At 38.9% G+C, this 24,403-nt stretch overlaps 1 protein-coding gene across 2 annotated transcripts in view; it reads right to left on the bottom strand.

The window, feature by feature from the left end:
- LOC126262865 (zinc finger protein 184-like) overlaps window positions 1–24,403 on the bottom strand; it is a 367,123-nt gene that overhangs the window by 41,301 nt on the left and 301,419 nt on the right. For both annotated transcript variants that reach the window (XM_049959732.1, XM_049959733.1), the window contains one exon: window positions 10,731–10,992. In XM_049959732.1, the coding sequence (XP_049815689.1) occupies window positions 10,731–10,992 (262 nt within the window). The remainder of the gene's footprint in view (window positions 1–10,730; window positions 10,993–24,403) is intronic.

The following is a 24,403-nucleotide window of genomic DNA, read 5'->3' as shown; positions in this document are numbered from 1 at the left end:
TTGCCTTACTGCTTTTCTAATTTTGGCTTTTCCTTCTTGGCAATTTTATGCATATAATCAATATTGTTGTACTATCTTTACAATGTGCCTATCTTCCAAAAGCTTTGATTACTTTCTTCCACTCAAGATTATCAAATGACTTCTCCAAATCAACATGGGCAATGGTTCGGTGGCTCAGTGGTAAAGCATCAGACTATGAATCCAGAGGTCTTGCTTTCAACTGTCAGTCAGTCCCAGTACTTTTATCCATCATTGTCACTTCTTTAACCTCTGGCAATATTTGCTGATGTGGAAAATGCTGAGGTGCAACATTATTCAGAGTCCATGTTAAACTATAGGTCTCACTATAATTGCCCAGTGAGTCAGCATAAGGGTCAGAGGAAGCCATCTGCATTCCATCTCTGATAAGACCATATGCAATAAATCCCTGTTGTGTTCAAATCAACCTCAGAGTTGATGATACCTTTATCTTTAAGGACTATGTATGCATTCATTGTCCCCTCTGGTTACGCCTTTACCTTTAAGGACAATGTATGTATTCGTTCTTCCCTCTAGTCATCTCTTATGGAAGACACTGAATGAAAAAATGGTTTCCCATGCTATGGCGTGAACAAAACGGCTATAAACTTAACACTTCCCTCAAAGACAGAGTGATAAATACAGAGCAATGGAATGCCGTTGACAGTGTGTCAAAAGAGATATATGCACTTAAAATAAGTAGCTATCATCAAAATCCATGAAGTTTAAGAGTAGATTCACATCTTCAGCATTTGGGAGAAGTAACATCTCAGGAGTCATCACAGGAAGATGAGGGTAGTCAACATAAGATCTGCCAGTAGAACCAAACCACCTGCAGGTCCAACACCAAATGTGCCAGTGAACACAAACTGCAGATGCATCCTCTGGTTCTCACTCAGGATTCAAGGGAAGACCATGTTTCACAGCTGCTGGTATCCTCCAGGAGGCTGATACAATCCTGGAACTTGGTGAGACAACCAGTGAAAACTTCCATTATTTAGTGTCCTACTTAATAGTTGAAGACATACAGCTGGAGCTGAGAGACCTTGTAGTGGCTCGAGACCTGCCGGGACTCAAAATCCAGAAGGCTCCATGGCAGTACAGGTGGTGGAAGAACTAGAGTAGTGAGCATATAAACAAATGCCAACACTCAACACACAGTCCAGAGCAGGTACTGCCTTTATAGAGTTTAAAACAGATGCTGAATAATTGTAGTTTTAGTTTTCTGTCAAATTATATATATTTTTTCTATATTCATTCTAGTATATATGCTATACTACACATTAAATATACTGTGTGTAATAGATTTCTTTTGTAAAATGGCGAAAATTTAACATTATGTATAGTTTTCTCGCGAATATTTCAATGTACTGTAGCACAAAATAAATAAAAATAGAAATAACAAGTTCCTACTTGTTGCTAAAACTCATATTGCTCTTTGTCAAGTGTGTGTTCAGTTCCTCTCTCTATTCTTTTATTATAAGTGTGAATATATTTGCTGCAAGTGTCATTGTAGCCATGAGCTCGACTCAAGTCCACCACCAGCTATGGAGGGCAAAGCTCTGAGAATGCCAGCCAGTCATGCTGGCGAAACATCAGAAAAATCAACAAACAAACATCATCCGAAGGACCTGAGATAGAAGCCAATACAAAATTGCTCATTAAACAGTTTGTTATTGATAAAATTATTTAACTGGGTGGATAAAAAATCTACCAACCAAGTGGCGGCAGAACACATGGACATGAAAGACTGTTACGGTTGGCAAGCTTTCGAAGCCAGCGGCTCCTTTCTCAGGCAGAAGGGTTGAAGGGGAAGGAAGGAGGGTGAAAGAAAAGGACCAGAGAGGTCTAGGAAAAGGGGTAGATTTTGGGAAAGTCACCCAGAACTGCGGGTCAGGGGAGACTTACCATATGGGATGAGAAGGAAAAACCGATTGTTGGGAACTGCATCGAACGAGATTTGAAAACCTGAGAGCTTCAAGGTGGAAGACAGGGTAATATGCAAGACAGAAATTACTGCTAAAACATTGAGCATGAGTTAATAAGAGTGAGAAGCTAAGTGCATTGTATGTAACAGAGGTGGGAGGGGGTGGTGAAAAATAGACGGGAAAGACAATGAAAGATGGAAATTAAAATGGAGTGAAGCAGAGAGAAGAAAAGCTGAGATGGAAGAAATTAATGTAAACTAAGGCCAGATGGGTGGCGAGAACCAAGGACATGTTATGGTGCTAGTTCCTACCGGCGAAGTTCTGAGAAACTGGTGTCTGGGGGAAGAATCCAGATAGCACGTGTGGTGAAACAGGTATCAAGTATACTCTCTGCCTATGTCCATTCGTCCTAATTGACAATTTGGTGGTAGTCTTGCCGATGTAGAAGGCTGAACAGTGTTTACATAATAGCTGGTATATGATGTGTCATTTTGCGTATCCTATCAACGGGAGAGCCACCTGCGAAACGACACGTCATATATCAGCTATTATGTAAACACTGTTCAGCCTTCTACATCGGCAAGACTACCACCAAATTATCAATTAGGACGAATGGACACAGGCAAAGAGTATATACTGGCAACTCACAATATCCTGTTGCAGAGCATGCTCTACAACATGACATTCGTGATCTTGACGCCTGTTTCACCACATGCACCATCAGGATTCTTCCCGCAGACAACAGTCTCTCAGAACTCCGCAGGTGGGTACTAGCACTACCATGTCCTTGGTTCTCGCCACCCATCTGGCCTTAATTTATATTAATTTCTTCTGACTTAGCTCTTCTTCACTGTACTACTCTCTGCTTCACTTCTTTGTAATTTCCGGATGTCATTGATGGCACGGTTGTCTCTCGATCAGAATGCCATCTTCCGTGCAGTACACGATCATAATGAGACCTGCTGACAGTTTGTATGATTATATCGTTACTTAGACAGAGGACAGGGAAACAGCAGTTTGTTGCTTTAATTTCGGATGCCAGTGTCTGTTGCTTTACTCAGAAACATACAGAATATTTTTTGTAACCGTTAATGTAAGGTAGCAGTTTTTTGGTCAGATAGTGTCTCAAAGTTAAGTAAATAATATTACACATAAAAGTTGGTCCAACAACTTTATCAAGAAATAGTTAATGCAGATAGGTAGTCATTGAAATTTTGGATTTAGTTACTGAAATTTCTATTTTCATTAAAAAGTATGTCTGTATTGGACTGATGACCATAATTTTATCTTGCTACCCCTCATAACTGTGTGTTCTGTGGCATTACTGAAGCTATTTGAAATCTGCATGTTTTGTTCATTGATTATGGCTATATATTTTGGAGAAGAATAATTAACTTTGAGTTTGATTGGCTAAATTAAACATTACTAATATGATCACAGTCAAACTTTTTGTAAAATAACAGCTCAAATGACTTACAGCATGTTACGGTTATTTACAACTTGTGCAGAAACCAGAATGCACCTATGAGAGTCAAAGGATATGAAAGGGAAGCAGTGGTTTCGAAAGGAGTGAGACAGCGTTGTACCTATCCCCAAAGTTATTCAATCTGTACATTGAGCAAGCAAGTAAAGGAAACCAAGGAGAAATTTGGGGAGGAAACTGAAATTCAGGGATAAGATACAAAAACAATGAGATCTGTTGATAACATTGTAACAAAGGACTTGGAAGAGCAGTTGAATGGAATGGATAGTCTCTTAAACCGGTGTTTCAGGAAGTCTTTTCTGAAGGTATTTGTCTTGAGTGTAGCTGATCTTAGGTGAAACATGGAAGATAAGCAGTTTAGACAAGAAGAGAACAAGTTTTTGGATTGTTGGGCTAAAGAAAAATGCCAAAGATCAGATGTTTGGATAACTAATGAGGAGGTAGTGAAACAAACTGAAGAAGAAAGAAACTTGTAACATGATTTGACTAAATGAAGGGCTCGGCTGAGTCATGAGGCATCGAGGAATCCACTACCAAAGATTTATTATTTATAACTGACTTTCTTAACTGTTTTTCATTCATCACTGCAGCGCAAGAAATAACGCATGCCAAAAACTGGAGATATGAAATGAAGCCTGTAGACATGAACCACTGCTAGCAAGAGAGGAAGGTGCAGTCCATGTAAAGAAACACCAATAAAACAGAAGATGCCTCTTAAATAACAGCAAAACGCGTCTGGTGTAATTCTTTTTAATTACACTGCAGTCAGCTCAAGACAGATAACCTATAATAACAGATGTTAACAGCTGCTGTGGAAGACGGCCACTCAAACAAATGTACTACTTAAGTATGTTTCTGTGTATTTATCTACTGAGTAAGAGTAGAGAAGGAATAGTGACAGAGGTCTCTTTTTTTTATTTTTTTGTGTTTTTTTCTGGGGGGGGGGCAGGGGGAGGTGGGGAAACCATTATGAGTGGAAGTGGACACGAGACATACGTATATAGCAGTGTGATGGCGTGTGAGTTAGAGGAGAAGGTGAGGAGTGAGAAGAGAAATAAACTGTGAGGGGGTGGGGGTGGGGGGGGGGGGGGGGGGTGAGTGGAAGGGGATGAAGGATGGAAAGGCTCTTTTCTTTTTCGTGTGATTTCATCTGTTATTCTATATAGAGTCTGGTTTCCAATATGTATCTGGTCATTGAGCAACTGTTTATTTTGTGTTAATGCTTTTTTTACGCGGAAATTTTCTTGGAAAGGAAGGAGGTGTCTGTATTTACTGATTTTTATTATATTCATATCGTTTTCAATATTGCTTTTTCTATGGTGTTGTTCTTTTAGATGATTCACAAATGTTTAATGATTTGTACCATATTTGAATGTTCTGATGTGTTCTTTATACCTCGTGACAAATGTCCTGCCAGTCATTCCAATGTATATCTTCTTACAATCTCTGCCACTGAGCTGATAGATACCACATTGTTGGTATCTGTCTGGTTTTGATTTTAGTTTTGGGAGGTGCTTTTGTATGGAATTGTTTGTTTTGTAAGCAATGTTTATGCCTTGTTTTGTGAATATGTTTCCTATTTTATGAGTGAATTTGTTGTGGAAGGTTTTTTTGTTGTAGTGCATGTATGAGTTAGTGTGGTTTGGTTTGTTTTCTTCATTATTTGTCCCTTTACTTTTTTATTTAGTTTGTCTACCGTTGTTTCTTTGCGTCCATTTTTAAGGCTATTTGTTTTATAAAGGCTAACTCTTTCCGGTAAATAGAAGTGTTTAGGGGGATCCTATTCAGCCTGTTTAACATGTATCTGATTGCTGCTTGACATTTGAGATAATGTCACCTGTTGTGGGTTTGCTGTACATGTTGAATGTGTGTTTATTATTGTCTTTTCATATGGTTACGTCTAAAAAGTTGAGTGTGTTTTCCTGTTCTCTGTCTACTGTGAACTTTTATGTTTTTGTGTACAGTATTTATGTCTTTGTGTAGTTACTGTACTCTGGTTTTAGGTTCATCTACCATGCATATTATGTCATCCATGTATCTGTACCAGCAGATGACATAGCTTTTCTTTGTTACTGTGTCTTCAAATATTAGTTTGTTTATGTGCTCTGCAGATGACGAAGAAACTGAAGAAATGTATGATGAAATAAAAGAAATTATTCAGATAGTGAAGGAAGATGAAAATTTAATAGTCATGGATGACTGGAATTCCGTAGTAGGAAAAGGGAGAGAAGGAAACGTAGTAGGCGAATATGGACGGGCTATGAAATGAAAGAGGAAGCCGCCTGGTAGAATTTTGCACAGAGCACAACTTAATCGTAGCTAACACTTGGTTCAAGAACCATAAAAGAAGGTTGTATACATAGAAGAAGCCTGGAGATACTGACAAGTTTCAGATAGATTATATAATGGTAAGACAGAGATTAAGGAAACAGGTTTTAAATTGTAAGACATTTAGAGGGGTAGAGGGGTAGATGTGGACTCTGACCACAATCTATTGCTTATGAACTGTGGATTAAAACTGAATAAACTGCAAAAAGGTGGGAATTTAAGGAGATGGGATCTGGATAAACTGACTAAACCAGAGGTAAGTTTCAGGGAGAGCATAAGGGAACAATTGACAGGAATGGGGGAAAGAAATACAGTAGAAGAAGAATGGGTAGCTTTGAGAGATGAAGTAGTGAAGGCAGCAGAGGATCAAGTAGGTAAAAAGACGAGGGCTAGTAGAAATCCTTGGGTAACAGAAGAAATACTGAATTTAATTGATGAAAGGAGAAAATATAAAAATGCAGTAAATGAAGTAGGCAAAAAGGAATACAAACATCACAAAAATGGGATCGACAGGAAGTGCAAAATGGCTAAGCAGGGATGGCTAGATGGCAAATGTAAGGATGTAGAGGCTTATCTCACTAGGGATAAGATAGATACTGCCTACAGGAAAATTAAAGAGACCTTTGGAGAAAAGAGAACCACTTGTATGAATATCAAGAGCTCAGATGGAAACTCAGTTATAAGCAAAGAAGGGAAAGCAGAAAGGTGGAAGGAGTATATACAGGGTCTATACAAGAGCGATGTACTTGAGAACAATATTATGGAAATGGAAGAGGATGTAGATGAAGATCGAATGGGAGATACGATACTGCGTGAAGAGTTTGACAGAGGACTGAAAAACCTGAGTCGAAACAAGGCCCCGGGAGTAGACAACATTCCATTAGAACTACTGACGGCCTTGGGAGAGTCAGTCCTGACAAAACTCTACTATCTGGAGAGCAACATGTATGAGACACGCGAAACACCCTCAGACTTCAATAAGAATATAATAATTCCAATCCCAAAGACAGCAGGTGCTGACAGATGTGAAAATTACCAAACAATCAGTTTAATAAGCCATGGCTGTAAAATACTAACGCGAATTCTTTACAGACAAATGGAAAAACTGGTAGAAGCTGACCTCGGGGAAGATCAGTTTGGATTCCGTAGAAATATTGGAACACTTGAGGCAATACTGACCCTACGACTTATCTTAGAAAGTAGATTAAGGAAAGGCAAACCTACATTTCTAGCATTTGTAGACTTACAATATTGACTGGAATACTCTCTTTCAAATTCTGAAGGTAGCAGGGGTAAAATACATGGAGCAAAAGGCTATTTACAATTTGTACAGAAACCAGATGGCAGTTATAAGAGTCGAGGGACATGAAAGGGAAGCAGTTGTTGGGAAGGGAGTGAGACAGGACTGTAGCCACTCCCTGATGTTATTCAATCTGTATATTGAGCAAGCAGTAAAGGAAACAAAAGCAAAATTTGGACCAGGTGTTAAAATCCATGGAGAAGAAATAAAAACTTTGAGGTTTGCCGATGACATTGTGATTCTGTCAGAGACGGCAAGGGACTTGGAAGAGCAGTTGAACGGAATGGACAGTGTCTTGAAAGGAGAATATAAGATGAACATCAACTAAAGCAAAACGAGGATAATGGAATGTAGTCGAATTAAGTCAGATGATGCTGAGGGAATTAGAATAGGAAATGAGACACTTAAAGTGGTAAAGGAGTTTTGCTATTTGGGGAGCAAAATAACTGATGATGGTCGAAGTAGAGAGGATATAAAATGTAGACTGGCAATGGCAAGGAAAGTGTTTCTGAAGAAGAGAAATTTGTTAACATCGATTGTAGATTTAAGTGTCAGGAAGTCATTTCCGAAAGTATTTGTATGGAGCGTAGCCATGTATGGAAGTGAAACATGGACGATAAATAGTTTGGACAAGAAGAGAATAGAAAGTTTTCGAAATGAGGTGCTACAGAAGAATGCTGAAGATTAGATGGGTAGATCATATAACTAATGAGGAGGTATTGAATAGGATTGGGGTGAAGAGAAGTTTGTGGCACAACTTAACTAGAAGAAGGGATTGGTTGGTAGGACATGTTCCGAGGCATCAAGGGATCACCAATTTAGTATTGGAGGGTAAAAATCGTAGAGGGAGACCAAGAGATGAATACACTAAACATATTCAGATGGATGTAGGTTGCAATAGGTACTGGGAGATGATGAAGCTTGCACAGGATAGAGTAGCATGGAGAGCTGCATCAAACCAGTCTCAGGACTGAAGACCCCAACAACAACAACAACAACAACAACAACAACAACAACATGTGATTCATGAAAATGTTGGCTAATGTTCCTGACATAGGTGAACCCATGGGTAAACCTTCTTCTTGTATGAAGTATTCTTGACTGAATTCAAAATAATTTTGTTCTGTTATTAACTGTAGCAATTTTAGGGTTTCATCTGTGTGTTCATGAGGTAGTTGGTTGTGTGTTTTCAGGTTTTCTTCAATTACTTTCAGGGCTTCATTAACATGGGTGCAACTGTGGATACTTTCTACATCAAAGGAGAGCAATGTTGCTGTGTCAGGGATTTTAGTGTCTATTACATGTTCTACCAGTTGAGAGGTATTTCTGATTGTTCTGTCATTGCCGTGCGGTTAAAGGCGCTGCAGTCTGGAACCGCAAGACCGCTACGGTCGCAGGTTCGAATCCTGCCTCGGGCATGGATGTTTTTGATGTCCTTAGGTTAGTTAGGTTTAACTAGTTCTAAGTTCTAGGGGACTAATGACCTCAGCAGTTGAGTCCCATAGTGCTCAGAGCCATTTTTTGTTCTGTCATTTTATAGTTTATGATACTGGGTGAGCTGTGACCACATTTGGTTTGCTAGTAGGTATGTACGAGCTGCTCTGAAATTTATTATTGGACGGACTGGATAATTTTCTTTATGGACTTTTGGTTAAGATCTCATGTTTGGGCTTGAGGTTTTCTTTGTACAAGTCTGTTTCTCTCTGTCTGTAAATGTATACTCTACATTTTTCAGTGTGTTTTTAACATGTGTTTGAAATCTGTTAGTTCGGTTTGATTTTAAATTTTTTATGTTGTTTTTTGCTGATAAATTCTTCTGTTTTTCTATGTATTCTTTTGTATTCATGAGGACAACACCAATACCTTTGTTATAACGACATTTTGTGTTTGCAGTTTTTTCTTTAGATTTTTAGCAGTGTTTCATCACAATTATTTTTGAACTTATTGTTTTCTTTTTTAATTTTTTTCTTTTGCATAAAAAAGAACCTCCATCACTATTCCTTCTCTACTCTTACACAGTCCATAAATACATAGAAACAAACTTAAACAGAACTACACACATACAATAATCTAATTTAAAAAAGAATATTTGTAGGTCAAAGACAAAGAAGTGGAAAGGTTATATTGGCAACATTACCAACCACAAACAGCAACACATACCTGAAGCACAAAAACAAACAGAATACAGTGGTATGCATAAAAGTGTGTTGGGAGAAATGCACAGTGCTGCAGAACATCTAAAAAGTAGACAAAAATTATAAGTGTCTAACACAGAAAAACAACGATGTGCTAGCAGACGGCATTTCCCGATGTAAGCAAGAAATTAGGCAAAAAATCACTGTAAGCACAAACCAACCTATTCTTAATGAACTGTTTTTCAATCTAAAAAGCAAATAAAAATGTAAATAAACTTAATTACAGACCACTGATGGTGCTTTACCTCAATAAAGCGAAACGCGTATGGTAAAAAAAATCACATTTTTGTAGTTGCCATGACTGATCAAAAATACCTCTCATGAATTACGAAGCAACTAGAGACACCATGGCCACACAAATGAAGAATGCGATGTAAAAGAATGCTTTTGTTCAGAGATGAGAAACATATTGTAGTGAGTCTCTGCACAAACACATTTGTATACAAAAATGTTCGTAATCTGTCTCTCTGGTTTACTGTCACCTACGTAATTTTGTTGTCTTCATGAACTGACTGGGAACTTTGGACACAGTATGAAAAGAACAATTTTGTGTACAGAAAGAATTCTGGTAGACACATTTAAATTTGAAAAATGTTAGATTTTCATGTATCAGGCTTTTCTTCTGTTTCATGAAAACAAATCCTTTCTGCTTCTACATTCTGGTTCTGTTCATGAAATTTCTGAATAATCATCAGCAGCATATCAAACTCACACTAACCAAATGTATAGATAATTCAGATTCCAAATGATATGACAACTGCATTTCAACCACTAGATCGAGAATTTCTCCATGACTCCAAAGTATTTTACAGAACATTAACACAGAGACCTGTGATGCACACGACTGCTATTTTCACTCAACCAACATAACAGTAATCATAAGTTTCAATTACTAGTATACTATCTCTCTCTCTCTCTCTCTCTCTCTCTCTCTCTCTCTTTGGTTTCAAAATTTGATTAAACATGTAAAGTACTCCTAAAAGCATAATTACTTTACGCAGGATTCCTAACTATGGTCCAATTTTCTGTCAAAAATTTAGGTTAGTCTGTTACTCACAGGGTTGCCAATTGTCATAATTTATGTTCATGGTGTACAACAAAGTGTTTTGAATACTTTTACACTATTTATAAGAATTGAAATTAATGTACACATGTTGGAAATTTCTTATTTATGTGCACGTTTTCCATACCAACTTTAGATAGAGAGAGCATATTTTGCTTTTCACAGTGGTTTTAGAGATATAAGCACTAGGGAAAGGCATGCACACTTACTAAAGGAGGGGGAACTGGGAGGCAAAGGGTAAGCAGGACGAAGCAAAAGGGAGGGAGTAAAGAAGATAATGTATAGTTGTTACCTTCTGCAATGATTCAACTGCTGCATTTCAGTAACTTGAGTTCCATAGTTATCTAAGGTTATTTTAATGATCATGTTATTTTGTGTTCTTGTTTGGTGTATGTCAGCAATAGACATAAATTACCTGGCACACGAAGGGCCTCTTTTCACTGTGAATAAGCATGTGAGCTTTGAGATATGGCCCTGTTCTAAAGCACTTGCCACATTTTGGGCACGGGTAAGACTCTTCTGGGCCGTGTGTAGTCAGATGCCTTCGCAAGTACCTTTCCCAAGTAAACACCTTTCCACAGCACGGGCATGGAAAATGGTGAGATGAAGTGTCCAAATGATGTTCCAGTGCTGCATGTGTTTTGAATTTCCTTTTGCACTTGTAACAGACCAGCCCTCTGCAAATAATGGAAATGATTATGACGATGGGAACTGGGCTTTTGGCACAATTTTTATGTTATAAATATAGGATACAAAATAAGAGGAACACAAGTTCTTATATTTACACTAATGGCTGACAAGAATAAATTAGTTCCTTGCTCCTGATGTCTGTTAACGCATCCATCAGGTAAGTAATATATATATAATTCATAAACTCTATTTGTTACAAATCATCCTTCCACTGTTTTGATCAATATCAAGAACACCACAATTCTCTCACAAAAGAGAACAACACTTTGTACTGGGCAATACCAACATAAATTTGTTATATGATGGTGAATTTTTTTGCTACAACTGTAATACTTCTTAGAGCCGTGTGTGTGTGTGTGTGTGTGTGTGTGTGTGTGTGTGAGCGTGCACAATTTTTATGTTATAAATATAGGATACAAAATAAGAGGAACACAAGTTCTTATATTTACACTAATGGCTGAAAAGATAAGTCCCATCTGTTGATAGTTCAGCTGAGAATTATTCAGCCATCTCCTGAGTTGTAAGACTGAATGTGCCATCCTCTTACCCATCTAATTAAAACATCACTCATATAACTGGACACCTGGACACAGATCATCATAGTGGCAGAAATGTCGCTCAAGTGGCAGAGATGTATACTACCAGCTCACTCTATGTAACAAACGTTCTATCACATGTTTGTAGTTTATAGACACTAGACATTGATAACAAGGGTACTGCAGCACAGTCCTTGAGAGCTCACTGTTTCACATGCCGCATTCCACATTTCATCCAACTTAAATTACTTATCAGTCGGATTTTGATGACTTCTTTAGCTGTGGAATCACAGAAGGATGATGCAGACAGAAACTTAACATTTCCATATTCCACGGAACACCTGGCTCAATGTAGTGCTCAGCCACTGTGGGTTGTACCAGAATATATGTAGTATGGTAGCACATCGAGGAGTAGGATAGACGTATGAAGAGAGAGGACTCACACTTGTCTTCATGTAATATGGGATAGGTTCGAGGATGGTCTATGTAGGAACCTCATCTGTGAGGGGAGAGGAAATTAAATATTGTCACAGAGTCAATTTTCAACATCCACTTATTTTAAATCCTAATCAACAAAATCAAGAGATTAACAGAAATATTTGTTATAACCAAACAATGCTATGTCCAAATGTAAATCACACAATTCTCATCCTAATGTATTTGCCATTAATTTTCAGCACAGCAATATCCTGAAAAAGTGACTCTCATAAAATTCAATCACATGAATGAATCACCACTTAAGAAAATTATATGTAAAGGGTATAAGCACAGATTTTTTACATGTGGAACCTTAACGTGTACACAAGTCAGTGTGTTGGTTGTTTTCTTTCTTTGTGTTGAACAGTCTTCCCACAAACACGTAACAAACTTTACAACCTGATGTTTTCTGTATGATTGTTACTGCACTATTAACTGGACTATGTCTGTCAGTCTAGACTAACCATTTTGCATCCTTGTGCCCACACTTCAACAACTGACCTGCTGCTCAGAGGAAAATAAGCATTAACGGCTTGGTCCTGCCACATGTACTTGGAGGTACTAACCAAGGCTTGCTCTTGCCACATGTACTTGGAGGTACTAACCAATCTAAAAACATGCTACTCCTAGTAGCTGTAATTATTAGTCTGCAAATAAAGTAAATACTGATGTAACATTGTTCAGTACACTGTTCTAAGTTACCAATTGAAATATCTGCCCTTACACCACCCGAGTGAGGTGGTGCAGTGATTAGCACACTGGACTCACATTCGGGAGGATCATGGTTCCAACACGCATCCGGCCATCCTGATTTAGGTTTTGCACGATTTCCCTAAATCACTTCAGGCAAATAATGGGATGGCTCCTTTGAAAGGGCAAAGCCAACTTCCTTCCCCATCCTTCCCTTATCTGATGGGACTGATGACCTCAGTGTTTGGTCCCCTCCCCCAAACCAACTTACACCCATTGTACCCTGTATATTCTCATAAAAATAAAAGCTCGTCTGGTTTCGATGGTGTTTCCGATAGAGCACTAAAGAGTTGTTCCCTTGTAATAAGACCAGTCTTACCTGAAATATGTAATACATCACTAACTTGATGCATTTTTCTGGAGAGACTGATATATATTATTGTTAATCCCCCCTTTAAGAATGGTGATAGGAGAGATGTCAATAACTACTGATCTGTTTCATTGCCGACATCGTTTTCCAAACTTTTTGGGGAGGTGATGTGTTCTAGAATAGTACCTAACCTGAGCAGCAATAATATCATCAGGAAATCACAGTTTGGATTTCAGTATTTTCTGTGACCTATCTAAGGCATTTCACTATGTGAATCACAATATTCTCTTAGGTAAACTGAAGTTGTATGGGATTAATGGTCTAGTCAAACAATGGATAACATTACATCCCATCAAAAGAATGCAGGAAGTTGTACTTGGTAACTCAACCAATGTAATGCAGAAAATTTATTCCGACTGGGGAGAAACCGTGTACTGCGTTCCCCGAGGCTCAATCTTAGAAGTGCTGTTGTCCCTCATAGATGTGAACAACCTTCCATCTAATATAAAACAAACAGAATTAGTTATTTTTGGAGATGATACCAGTATTGTAATCAATCCAAGCATACATATATCAACAGAAGGAATGGTAAACAAGGTACTGAAGGGGACGCACCCCTGAACGGGATATATTTTTAGCATTATCTTCACCCTCATAGTGCAACTGATCTATAAATGAGAGATAGCTCAAAATTCTTGCACACAATTAGGGTCATTAGTAAAAGCATTTCCCAAAAAACCACTGACTGCACAGCTTGGAAAAAGAGTCAGAGTACAGACAACGTACACATAAGTGTTTTATGCCTCCAATTTCCTTTGCTAATGCTGATCTGTGAGAAAGACAAGTAATTTTACTACAACAAAAATATTTAAAAATGTAGCTCAAATATCACTGGCATCGTCATCATGTTATAAATTTTTCAGGGAATAGTAGGCAAGAGAGGTAGAGGAGGTCATTCTAAAGATCTGTACCAATTTTTGAGAGTTTAACTTCAGTCATTTAGGAGAAAAGTGTACCTTAATGATGAAAATTCAAGTTTTTGGTAAATCGCAGAAGATTTACAGATTTATTAACTTGCCACTATGCTCGTTTAGAACATTCCAACTGCATACTCCAGTTGTCCTCCTGTTTCCTTATCCTCCATACTCTTTCCCTTCATTCTTTTCTTTATCCTTGACTCTTTGGTAGCAGCTCCTGCAGCTGTCTCTGCTTTGGTTACCTGCCACACCTTCCTTTCCGTCCAGATGTTAAATTTCTTCATAACATTGATCCTTGAAATTGCACCATCACTGAATGTTATTACTGCATCCATTACACCAATCTTCAGCACTGTCAGCCCAACAAATACAGTTTTGGGTATTCTCTCCCATATACAGCTGTTGAAGCTTTCATTTTCATTGTCAGGTCCCTATATATATAGGCCTACTTGCCTCCATTACAGCAAGTGGTAAGGAATGCTTGTGGGTGTATTATATAACTGTAGTATTGCTCAACCAGTATTTGCACCACGAATCTTCCCCTTTTGGACACAAACCATGCTGTGGGGTTTCATCTGTTGACACCCTGTGAAACCATGTTGCCCAAACAGCTCGTCTCATGTTCTCCAAATCTCCTACATTTCTCCTCATTGCTAGCCCATAATATTGAGTCAAAGAATCAATTTCACTTCTTGTAAGATGACCTGGACCACCCATATGTGTTATAACTTTGAGTTGAACAAATATATTTCAAGAAAGACGCAATACATGAACGTCACATATCAAGTAAAGAGAGTAAGACGTGTGTACACTTTAACAGTCAAATCATAACTGAGTCCGAGTCTAGCGGCTGCTGGCTGGCTGGCCGCTTAGGTGGCGCTGCTGCTGCATGGCTGGCAGACAGAGACGCATGTAGAGGACACGCGTAACTGCGCGCCGGCACTTTGAAAGATCGGTGAGTCACAAAAATATGTTTTCTGTGTAACAGTCTTTTTCCACTCTAGTCATTATGTAATTTTCTTAACCAAGCTCCCATTCTTTTTCGTACCTGCCCAACACATTCAAGCTTTTCTACCAGAGTGTCCCCATATGGTCTGTCATTAACAACAGTAGTGTGTCCTCTACAGTTTCCATCCCCAAGGTACCCTACATACTTCACACCATGACTGACCTCTGATCTTCTAAAAATGTTTAGAACTTCTTTTGTTTCCACGTCTCCACTTCGGCCATCAAAGTTCTTTACACAAACATGGGTGTCAATAAATTTACTTGAACAACCCTAGCAATGCTTTGTTAGACATTCATAATCAGTATCTTACCAGTTTCAATAAATGTGGCAGTTACAACCCCATTCAGAGAAGTATGACCTCTCTTCTGCCAAGATCCAACATATGCTGCTACAATGTCTGTATTCTCAGACAAAGCTACTACATCTTCTGCTGCTCTTTTCATTAACTGTTCTCTTACACCACAAAGGCATTGTGTATTAATTTACTGTATCTGTCAAACCTCAGTGGAGGTGGAGCCAAATCTATCACTGGTCAAAAAGCCTGGGCAGTTCTCCTTCCACTTCCAATATATCGCATTGCATAAGCAAGCTGAATATTTACACTGTAATGTCAACTATCAGTTACTGGTGATGTCATAGTATCACTGTGCATCTTACACGAGTTACAGGCAAACACTAACCGACTTGAAAGACCCTTCCTTGCTGAAATGTCCTCAGAAATGTCAATACTAACTTCACAATTAGAGTGCTTACATTTCACAGCACTCTTCAAAAGTCTTGACAGCATATTTAGGTTCACAATAACATTTCCATCATTAATGCTGTTCACAATACTACTAGGATTGTTCTTATTACATTTAGAAAGCAAAAGTTTATGTCTAGAAGCACTGCCTGTAGAAACAGTTTCCACAGGCGACTTTTGAAGCAACTGATGTGTATTATTTGGCTGTGTTTGGAACTGGTTGCCACAAGAATTTCATTTGGGGCTAAATTTCTTTTGTCTTGGAATTTGTAGCACAGGAAACAGACAGAAACAAAATGACACACAATAACTACAAAAACACAGGTGTGTGAAATTCTGAAATCATATATTCTCAGTTCTTTGTTTACATTCAAACCATAAGCTTCTAGACATACCTGTACTTTGGTTCTCAGAGTCAGTGCCTTCTAGAATACACCTGTGTTAACAATCCACAACTAACGAAGGAAAAAATGTAAAAACAAAATAATGCATCACATATATGACACACTTCAAACTGAAAGATAGCCGTGGCCCCTGTGCAAATTAGGTTCAACCTCAATTTTAGAACGAACGGAAAATTATAATGCCCATAAACTAAACATTTTTGAAATCATCATGAAATGCTCTAGAACAAGATTTTTTTTTTCAAATTTTTTCCATTTTCATGAGCATGTCCCCTTAAAAGTATCACTGACTGGTTTTCTGAGAATGGTCTCACCTTCAATTTTAAAAAGACACAACTCATTCAATTCGACGCATCTAGGGTTGTTGTTGTGGTCTTCAGTCCTGAGACTGGTTTGATGCAGCTCTCCATGCTACTCTATCCTGTGCAAGCTTCTTCATCTCCCAGTACCTATTGCAGCCTACACCCTTCTGAATCTGCTTAGTGTATTCATCTCTTGGTCTCCCTCTATGATTTTTACCCTCCACGCTGCCCTCCAGTACTAAATTGGTGATCCCTTGATGTCTCAGAACATGTCCTACCAACCGATCCCTTCTTCTAGTTAAGTTGTGCCACAAACTCCTCTTCTCCCCAATTCTATTCAATACCTCCTCATTAGTTATGTGATCTACCCATCTAATCTTCAGCATTCTTCTGTAGCACCACATTTCGAAAGCTTCTATTCTCTTCTTGTCTAAACTATTTATCGTCCATGTTTCACTTCCATACCTGGCTACAATCCATACAAATACTTTCAGAAACGACTTCCTGACACTTAAATCAATACTCGATGTTAACAAATTTCTCTTTTTCAGAAACGGTTTCCTTGCCATTGCCAGTCTACATTTTATATCCTCTCTACTTCGACTATCATCAGTTATTTTACTCCCTAAATAGCAAAACTCCTTTACTACTTTAAATGTCTCATTTCCTAAACTAATTCCCTCAGCATCACCCGACTTAATTCAACTAGATTCCATTATCCTCGTTTTGCTTTTGTTGATGTTCATCTTATATACTCCTTTCAAGACACTGTCCATTCCATTCAACTGCTCTTCCAAGTCCTTTGCTGTCTCTGACAGAATTACAATGTCATCGGCGAACCTCAAAGTTTTTATTTCTTCTCCATGGATTTTAATACCTACTCCGAACTTATTCATTTCCCTTTTTAAATTTTCTACACTACCTGCCCGAATAAGGGATCTGACATTCCATGATCCGATCCGTAGAATGCCAGTTTTCTTTCTCCTGATAACGATGTCCTCTTGAGTAGTCCCCGCCCGGAGATCCGAATGGGGGACTATTTCACCTCCGGAATATTTTACCCAAGAGGACGCCATAAAGATGCATGCCCACAGGAAAAATTATGGCTGTAGTTTCCCCTTGCTTTCAGCCGTTCGCAGTACCACAACAGAAAGACCCTTTTGGTTAGTGTTACAAGGCCAGATCAGTCAATCATCCAGACTGTTGCCCCTGCAACTACTGAAAAGGCTGCTGCCCCTCTTCAGGAACCATACGTTTGTCTGGCCTCTCAACAGATACCCCTCTGTTGTTGTGGTTGCACCTATGGTATGGCTATCTTTATCGTTGAGGCACACAAGCCTCCCCACCAACAGCAAGGTCCATGGTTCATGGGGGAGCGGGGCCGCTATTACACCAATGATAAGCATTACATATGGTGAGAAAACAATAATGAAGGTGGAAACTTACATATTCTTGGATGTCCATATTGATAAGAATTTAAACTGGAAAAATTAGTTCGCTACCTTTGCACTTACAATCATTGCAATTCTTGAGGAGAGACAAATCAGTAAGTTCACATACTTTCATTCAGTAATGTCATGTGGATTAATGTTCTGGGGCAACTCATCTTTAAGAAATGTCTTCATTGCTAAAAAATATGCTATTAGAGTAAAATGTGGTGCTCACCTACAATCATCTAGCACACATCTGCTTCATAGTATATTTGTTCCCTCATATAGTTTGTAGTGAATAATCGACTGCAGTTCAAAAGGAGCTATGATGTATGTAATTGCAATACCAGAAGAAAATATGATATTCATTACTCCACATTAACACTGTCTTCAGTGCAAAAACAGGTGCACAGTGTTGCAACTAAAATCTTTGATAGCCTACCCAGTGATTTAAAATGTCTGACAGCCAGTAAGGCAAAATTTGAAAACAGACTGAAAAAGTTTCTCCTTGACAACTCCTCCAGTTCTGTAGAAGAATCTCTATTACTAATGTGTAAATGGTGTTGGGTAGGAATTACAAACTCACATATGTATATTTAATAAAAATAGTAAATTTATAAATGTTTATAATATTGTCATGGAAGAAACTGTGGTGTAGTGGTTATGATACTAGCCTGTTGCAGGGAGGGTCGTGAGTTCAAAAGTCACCTGCACTGTAAAATTTTAATTTCTATATTCGGTTCGAGTAAGTTCTAGAAGTATCCAAAAATGTCAAGAATCACTGTACTGGAATGTTCTGTAACTGTATATATACCGTATGTGTTCTGACCGGAGGCAGTTCACTCCACGCTCTTGTATGTGCAAGTTAAGTGAAGTTAGTGTTTGTCATTCATCTAATTACATCTTCTACGTGACAATATAGTCTATTTACAAATTAATTTGCAATCTGAATGTAAAATGACTCTTCCCACATCATTGTGATTCATTGTGCAAATGACACCTGGAACCTGAAACTAAGTAACCAACCAAACAGACTGATTCAATAGTCATTATTATTATTATTATTATTATTATTATTATTATTATACAAATTTGGCCGTTAAAGACCGTGAAAACAGTTATTTCTTGCGCTTCTGGGAAGTCTTCTTTCTCTCAGTCCACACTTCTTTCATTCTTGCGCTGAAGGCGGCTTTTCTCTCTTCAGACCATTTAGTTCCACAAGTCTTCTTAATTTTCACATCGAAACCCGTGAATGAATTCAGTTTTTTTCTAAAAAGGTTTCTGTTAAATATTGTTTCCTGATCTATGTCCATTTCTTTTAGATCTCTTTCTGTGTTGATAAACCATAAATTTTTATTTTTTAGATTTGCGATGTACGAAAATATTTGTTTTGTAAGCCTATTCGGGTTCATCCTCATGATGTGAACATAAAAGGAGCATCTTCTTTTTCTAATTTCGTCTGTAATTTTGCTGCACTTTGTATACACTTCTTTGTTGCTTGCCTTGATCATCTGTTATTTTCCTGTGTCCAAGAATTGTCCTCACAATTCTTCTTTCACGATTTTCTATCTGTTCTGCGTATGTAAAATTTGCCAGTGTTTCTGATGCATATAGTATCTGCGGTCTAATGACAGTCTGGTAGTGTCTGAGTTTACTGTTTTTGGATATACATTTTTTTGAATACATTTGTCTGCAGTAGTGAGTTGCTGTCTCTAGTTTTTGTATTCTAGCCCTGCAGGCTGGATGACCTTTTGCCACAGGCTGAATTAGTTCACCAAGATATTTAAAATGTTTAGATACCTGTATTTTCCCGTATTTCGTAGTTATTTTCTTTGGTGGATTTTTGATATTTGTAATGATTTCTGTCTTTTCAAATGAAATTTGCAAGCCTGCTTTTTCAGCAGTTTCTTTAAGTAATTCTATTTGTTTTATTGTGTCTTTTTGTGTGTAAGCTAAACAGGCGAGATCGTCAGGAAGGCAAAACAGTTGGTTTCAATGGCTTTGTAGCACTTCCCTCCAATTTGGACTTTCTCAACTCCATGTTTTTGCGTGAGTTTTCTCCATTCTGCTATGACTTTATCCAGAACACAGTTGAAGAGTACCGGGGACAGCGCATCTCCTTGTCTGACGCCGGTTTTGACCTCGAAATGCCGTGAAATTTCTCCTTGGGATTTTACTTTTGATGTTGTATTTGTTAATGTTTCTTTGATTATGGTGATTGTTGTTTCATCTATTTCATATTCTCGAAGTGTTTTGATGAGTGTGTCCCTATCGATTGAGTCATAAGCTTTTTTGAAATCAATGAATGTTATGAAATATTTCTTGCTCCTTGTAGATAAATAGTTCATTGTTGTTTTGAGGTTAAAAATTTGTTCGGCGCAGGATCTTCCTGGTCTGAAGCCAGCTTGATATTCTCCAAGTTTTCCCTCTATAATTGGTGATACACGATTGAGCAGGGCTTTTGATAGAATTTTGTATGGGACTGGGAGAAGCGATATTCCACGATAGTTGTTAACATCCCTTTTGTCACCTTTTTTAAACAAAGGTTTTTTTTTTGGGCGCACAACTTCAATGGTCATTAGCGCCCTGACTACGTTAAGAATGCACCGCGAGGCACAAGTTTAAAACAACAACTAAAAGGGAAAACACGATAAAAGACAGACTGACAGGCAGAGGATTAAGAAACAGCATCATCAAATGTCCTTTGAGAGGGTTGTCAAATTGATAAAATGAAGAACGCGAGCAGCTGCTCGTGGGTCATCCGCTAAAATGGCTTCTACAGTACAGGGCAGGCCAAGATCAAGACGCAGGGTGTTAAAATCCGGACAGGACGTTAAAATGTGGCGGACCGTCAGCAATTGCCCACATGGGCAGAACGGCGCCGGCGCAGCCGTCAGCAGATGGCGATGGCTGAACCGGCAGTGTCCAATTCGTAACCGGGCCAAAAGTACCTCCTCCCGCCGAGAAGGGCGTGAGGAGGATGTCCAAGCCACGGGAAGAGGTTTTAAGGGCCGAAGCTTGTTGGCTGTAAGTGCAGCCCAATCGGCATGCCAAAACGATAAAATGCGCCGACAAATTACCCTGCTACAATCTGACGAAGGGACACAACAAGAAGCTGTCCGAGGCTGGAGGACCACAGCCTTGGCCGCGGCATCTGCAGCTTCGTTCCCGGGGATACCGACATGGCCAGGAACCCACATAAAGCTAACCGGAGAACCGACGTCCACCAGCTGCTGAAGAGAGCGTTGGATCCGGTGCACGAAAGGGTGAACCGGGTACGGATCACTGAGGCTCTGGATAGCGCTAAGGGAATCGGAGCAGATGATATATCCAGAATGTCGGTGGTGGCAGATGTAAAGAACAGCCTGGTAGAGGGCAAAGAGCTCAGCTGTGAAGACCGAACAATGGCCATGGAGCCGGTATTTGAAACTTTGTGCTCCGACAATAAAAGAACACCCGACCCCGTCATTGGTCTTAGAGCCATCTGTATAAATGAAGGTCATATTAATGAACTTCGAACGAAGTTCGGCAAAACGGGAGTGGTAGACCGAACTGGGGGTAACCTCCTTCGGGAGCGAGCAGAGGTCAAGGTGGACGCGAACCTGAGCCTGGAGCCAAGGTGGCGTGTGGCTCTTTAAACAAAGGCAGTTTTCCAGTGACTTGGGATTTTCTTGGTTTCCCATACTTGTTCAAGTTCTTTGTGTAGTGCTTCTACCGATGTTTCTCCCCCAAGCTTGAGCATTTCTGCTGTAATTGTGTCTTCTCCACATGCTTTCCTGTTTTTGAGATTTTTGATTATGTTTGTGATTTCCTCTCGTGTCGGAGGTGTTGAATGTGTTGGTAATGTTTCTGGTTGCGTAAAACTGAGAGTCTGGATGGGTGTTTGGCAGTTTAGGAGTGTCTCAAAATATTCAGCCAGGATTTCACAGTTTTCAGTATTGTTGGTGGCGAGAGTCTTATTATTTCTCATAAGGTTTAGGCAAGGGGACTGGTATCCTCGGAGTTTCTGGTTGAATGTTTTGTACCAAGCTGCCGTGTTGCATTTCTTGAAATTCTCTTTGATTGAGTCCAGTTGTTGTTTTTCATACTGTTTCTTGGTGTTGCGAATAGTTTTCGAGGCATTTTTTATGGCTTGCTTAAATTCATCAAAGTTGTTTTCAGTTTTATGTGAGTTCCACTTTTTCCAGGCTTTAAGTCTTTCATGCAGAACTTCATTACAGTTGCTGTCCCACCACGGGTGTCTCGGTTTGCTCTTTTTTGGAAAGGTTGTTTCTGTTGCCTCAATCAAGTTGTTCTGAAATTCTTGGAGGTTTTGTGAAGGGGAGAATGTCTTTAGTTTTTTCTGAAAATCCGTGAGGTTAGAGTTGGACTTAAGGTTGTAATTTCTCAGGGTTGTAAGATCAAAATTTATTTTATTTCTGTTTTTATATTCACCGTTTCTGCTTTTCTGTTTGTTTTTTGGGATCAGTTTAGTTTTTATTTTCGTGAGATAGTGATCGGAGTCGAGGTTTAGAGATTTTCGGACACGTGTGTTCAATATTTCTTTTTCACATTTGGAGGAGATGGCAACGTGATCTATTTGAAATTCTCATTATTATTTCTAAACAGTTTTTTTTGTGAAAGCTATGCATCTGAAAACTTATCTTTATTAAAAATTGTCCTCTTCTGGAATGTTCAAATCTTACAAAGTGAGCCTTTAAAAATTTCAGTCTTATTGTCTTGAAGTCAAAATTTCCTTATGGTTATCATGGAATAACACATTAATTAATGAAATACTGTAAATTTGAGTTCACAGAAAATTCTTTGCTAGCTTTCGTAGACCTTAAGGCGCACCACTACTTGCAGGGTATAAAATAGAACTGTTATTTGTACCAGTCTCATGACATCTGGACAACCGTTAATAAAAATAGCTTCTCTGCTTTGTTTATGTATTTTTTACTTTTTCTGTCTTTTATGTTACTACCTAAAATGTAACAGCTTTATATTTTAACATTTTGTAATATCAGTGCTTTGTGCACAAAGCCACAGTCAGTCCGTAGACAGCAATTGACAAGCGCAGAACAAACACTGGGTACTGTTCCGTGTCAACCGATATAATATTCAAGTAAGTTCTGTATGAGTCAACATATTTCATGTGAGATCTTAGTTTCTCCCAGGATATACAATGTTCAAATACCTTTACAGGAATACACCCGAGTAATGTCATCAACAACCGTGATTTTTTGACAGGAGCTTACCCTGCTATTTTCAAGGCAAAACTACCTCCAGATGTTGCAGAGGAGGCTAGAAGGGAGGCATGTAATGTATTGACTGGGGCATGTCCACCGAAGAGTAATATCACAGCTGCTGAGAGGGCTGCTTTACAGTCAGTTGGAGTTGATCCAAACATTGTTATTTTACCTGCGGACAAGAGCAATGTTACCGCTGTTTTGGACAATCAGGATTACATTCAAAAGGTGGAGGGTTTAGTGTCTAATTCAGCGTATTGCAGTATCAGTTCTGACCCCACATGTGTTGAGAAAAAGACTGATGGCCTCTTGAAGAAAAGTTCCTTATCGCAGGAGACCATCAAGAGACTCAATTCTTTTTGTGCTGACCCCCACCCCTCTCCCAGATTGTATAGCCTCCTTAAGGTCCACACGGAAGGGGTTTCCCTCCGTCTGATTGTAAGTAACATTGGTGCTCCGACGTATCGTGTAGCAAAACACCTCACTACTCTGTTGTGGCCTATAGTAGTTGGTATGAGCACCACATTGCAAACTCGAAGGATTTCTTATGTTGATTAGAGGAAAAGCACTCGAATGACTCTGATAAGTATTGATGTGGTCTCTCTCTTCACTCGCGTTCCTCCGTCTGATCCATTATGTTTGAGGGAGGTTAGGTTTGATCTTGAAATAATGAACCTATTTTGACATGTGTTGACTTCCACTTACATTTTATTCAATGAACAGTGCTACGAGCAGACAGATGGAGTTGCAATGGGACGCCCATTGTTACCTATTATTTCCAAATTGTTGATGGAAGGTTTCAAGGAACATACCTTGGAGTTGGCAGCTTGGAAACCAGCGTGTTTTTCTGATATGTAGATGACACTTTTATTGTTTGGTCCCATGGCAGTGAGAATTTGAATGACATTTTAGAATGGCTTAATTCAATCCACATGAATATTCGTTTCATGATGATGGTGGAAAAGGATGGCTGTCTTCCCTTCCTTGATTGCTGGTCAGGAGGAAAGTGGAATTAAGTTGGCAAATGCTGTTTTTGGAAACCTACCCACACTGATTTTCATCTGCAGGCTGACAGTTGTCACCTTCCGTCTCCACGTGAAGCGGTACTTCGCACCTTGGTTCATAGGGCCCATGCCACTTTGTAGGCTGATAGTTCATCAGTAGAGTTAGCCCCTTTTGAAGTCACATTTTGCCAGAATGGTTATAGTTAAAGACAGATTAAACATGCATTGC

This window comes from Schistocerca nitens, chromosome 6 (genome assembly GCF_023898315.1).
Source record: "Schistocerca nitens isolate TAMUIC-IGC-003100 chromosome 6, iqSchNite1.1, whole genome shotgun sequence".
NCBI classification, from domain to species: domain Eukaryota; kingdom Metazoa; phylum Arthropoda; class Insecta; order Orthoptera; family Acrididae; genus Schistocerca; species Schistocerca nitens.
The sequence above is the reverse complement of the archived record's forward strand: the minus strand, read 5'-3'. Positions and strand labels throughout refer to the sequence as shown.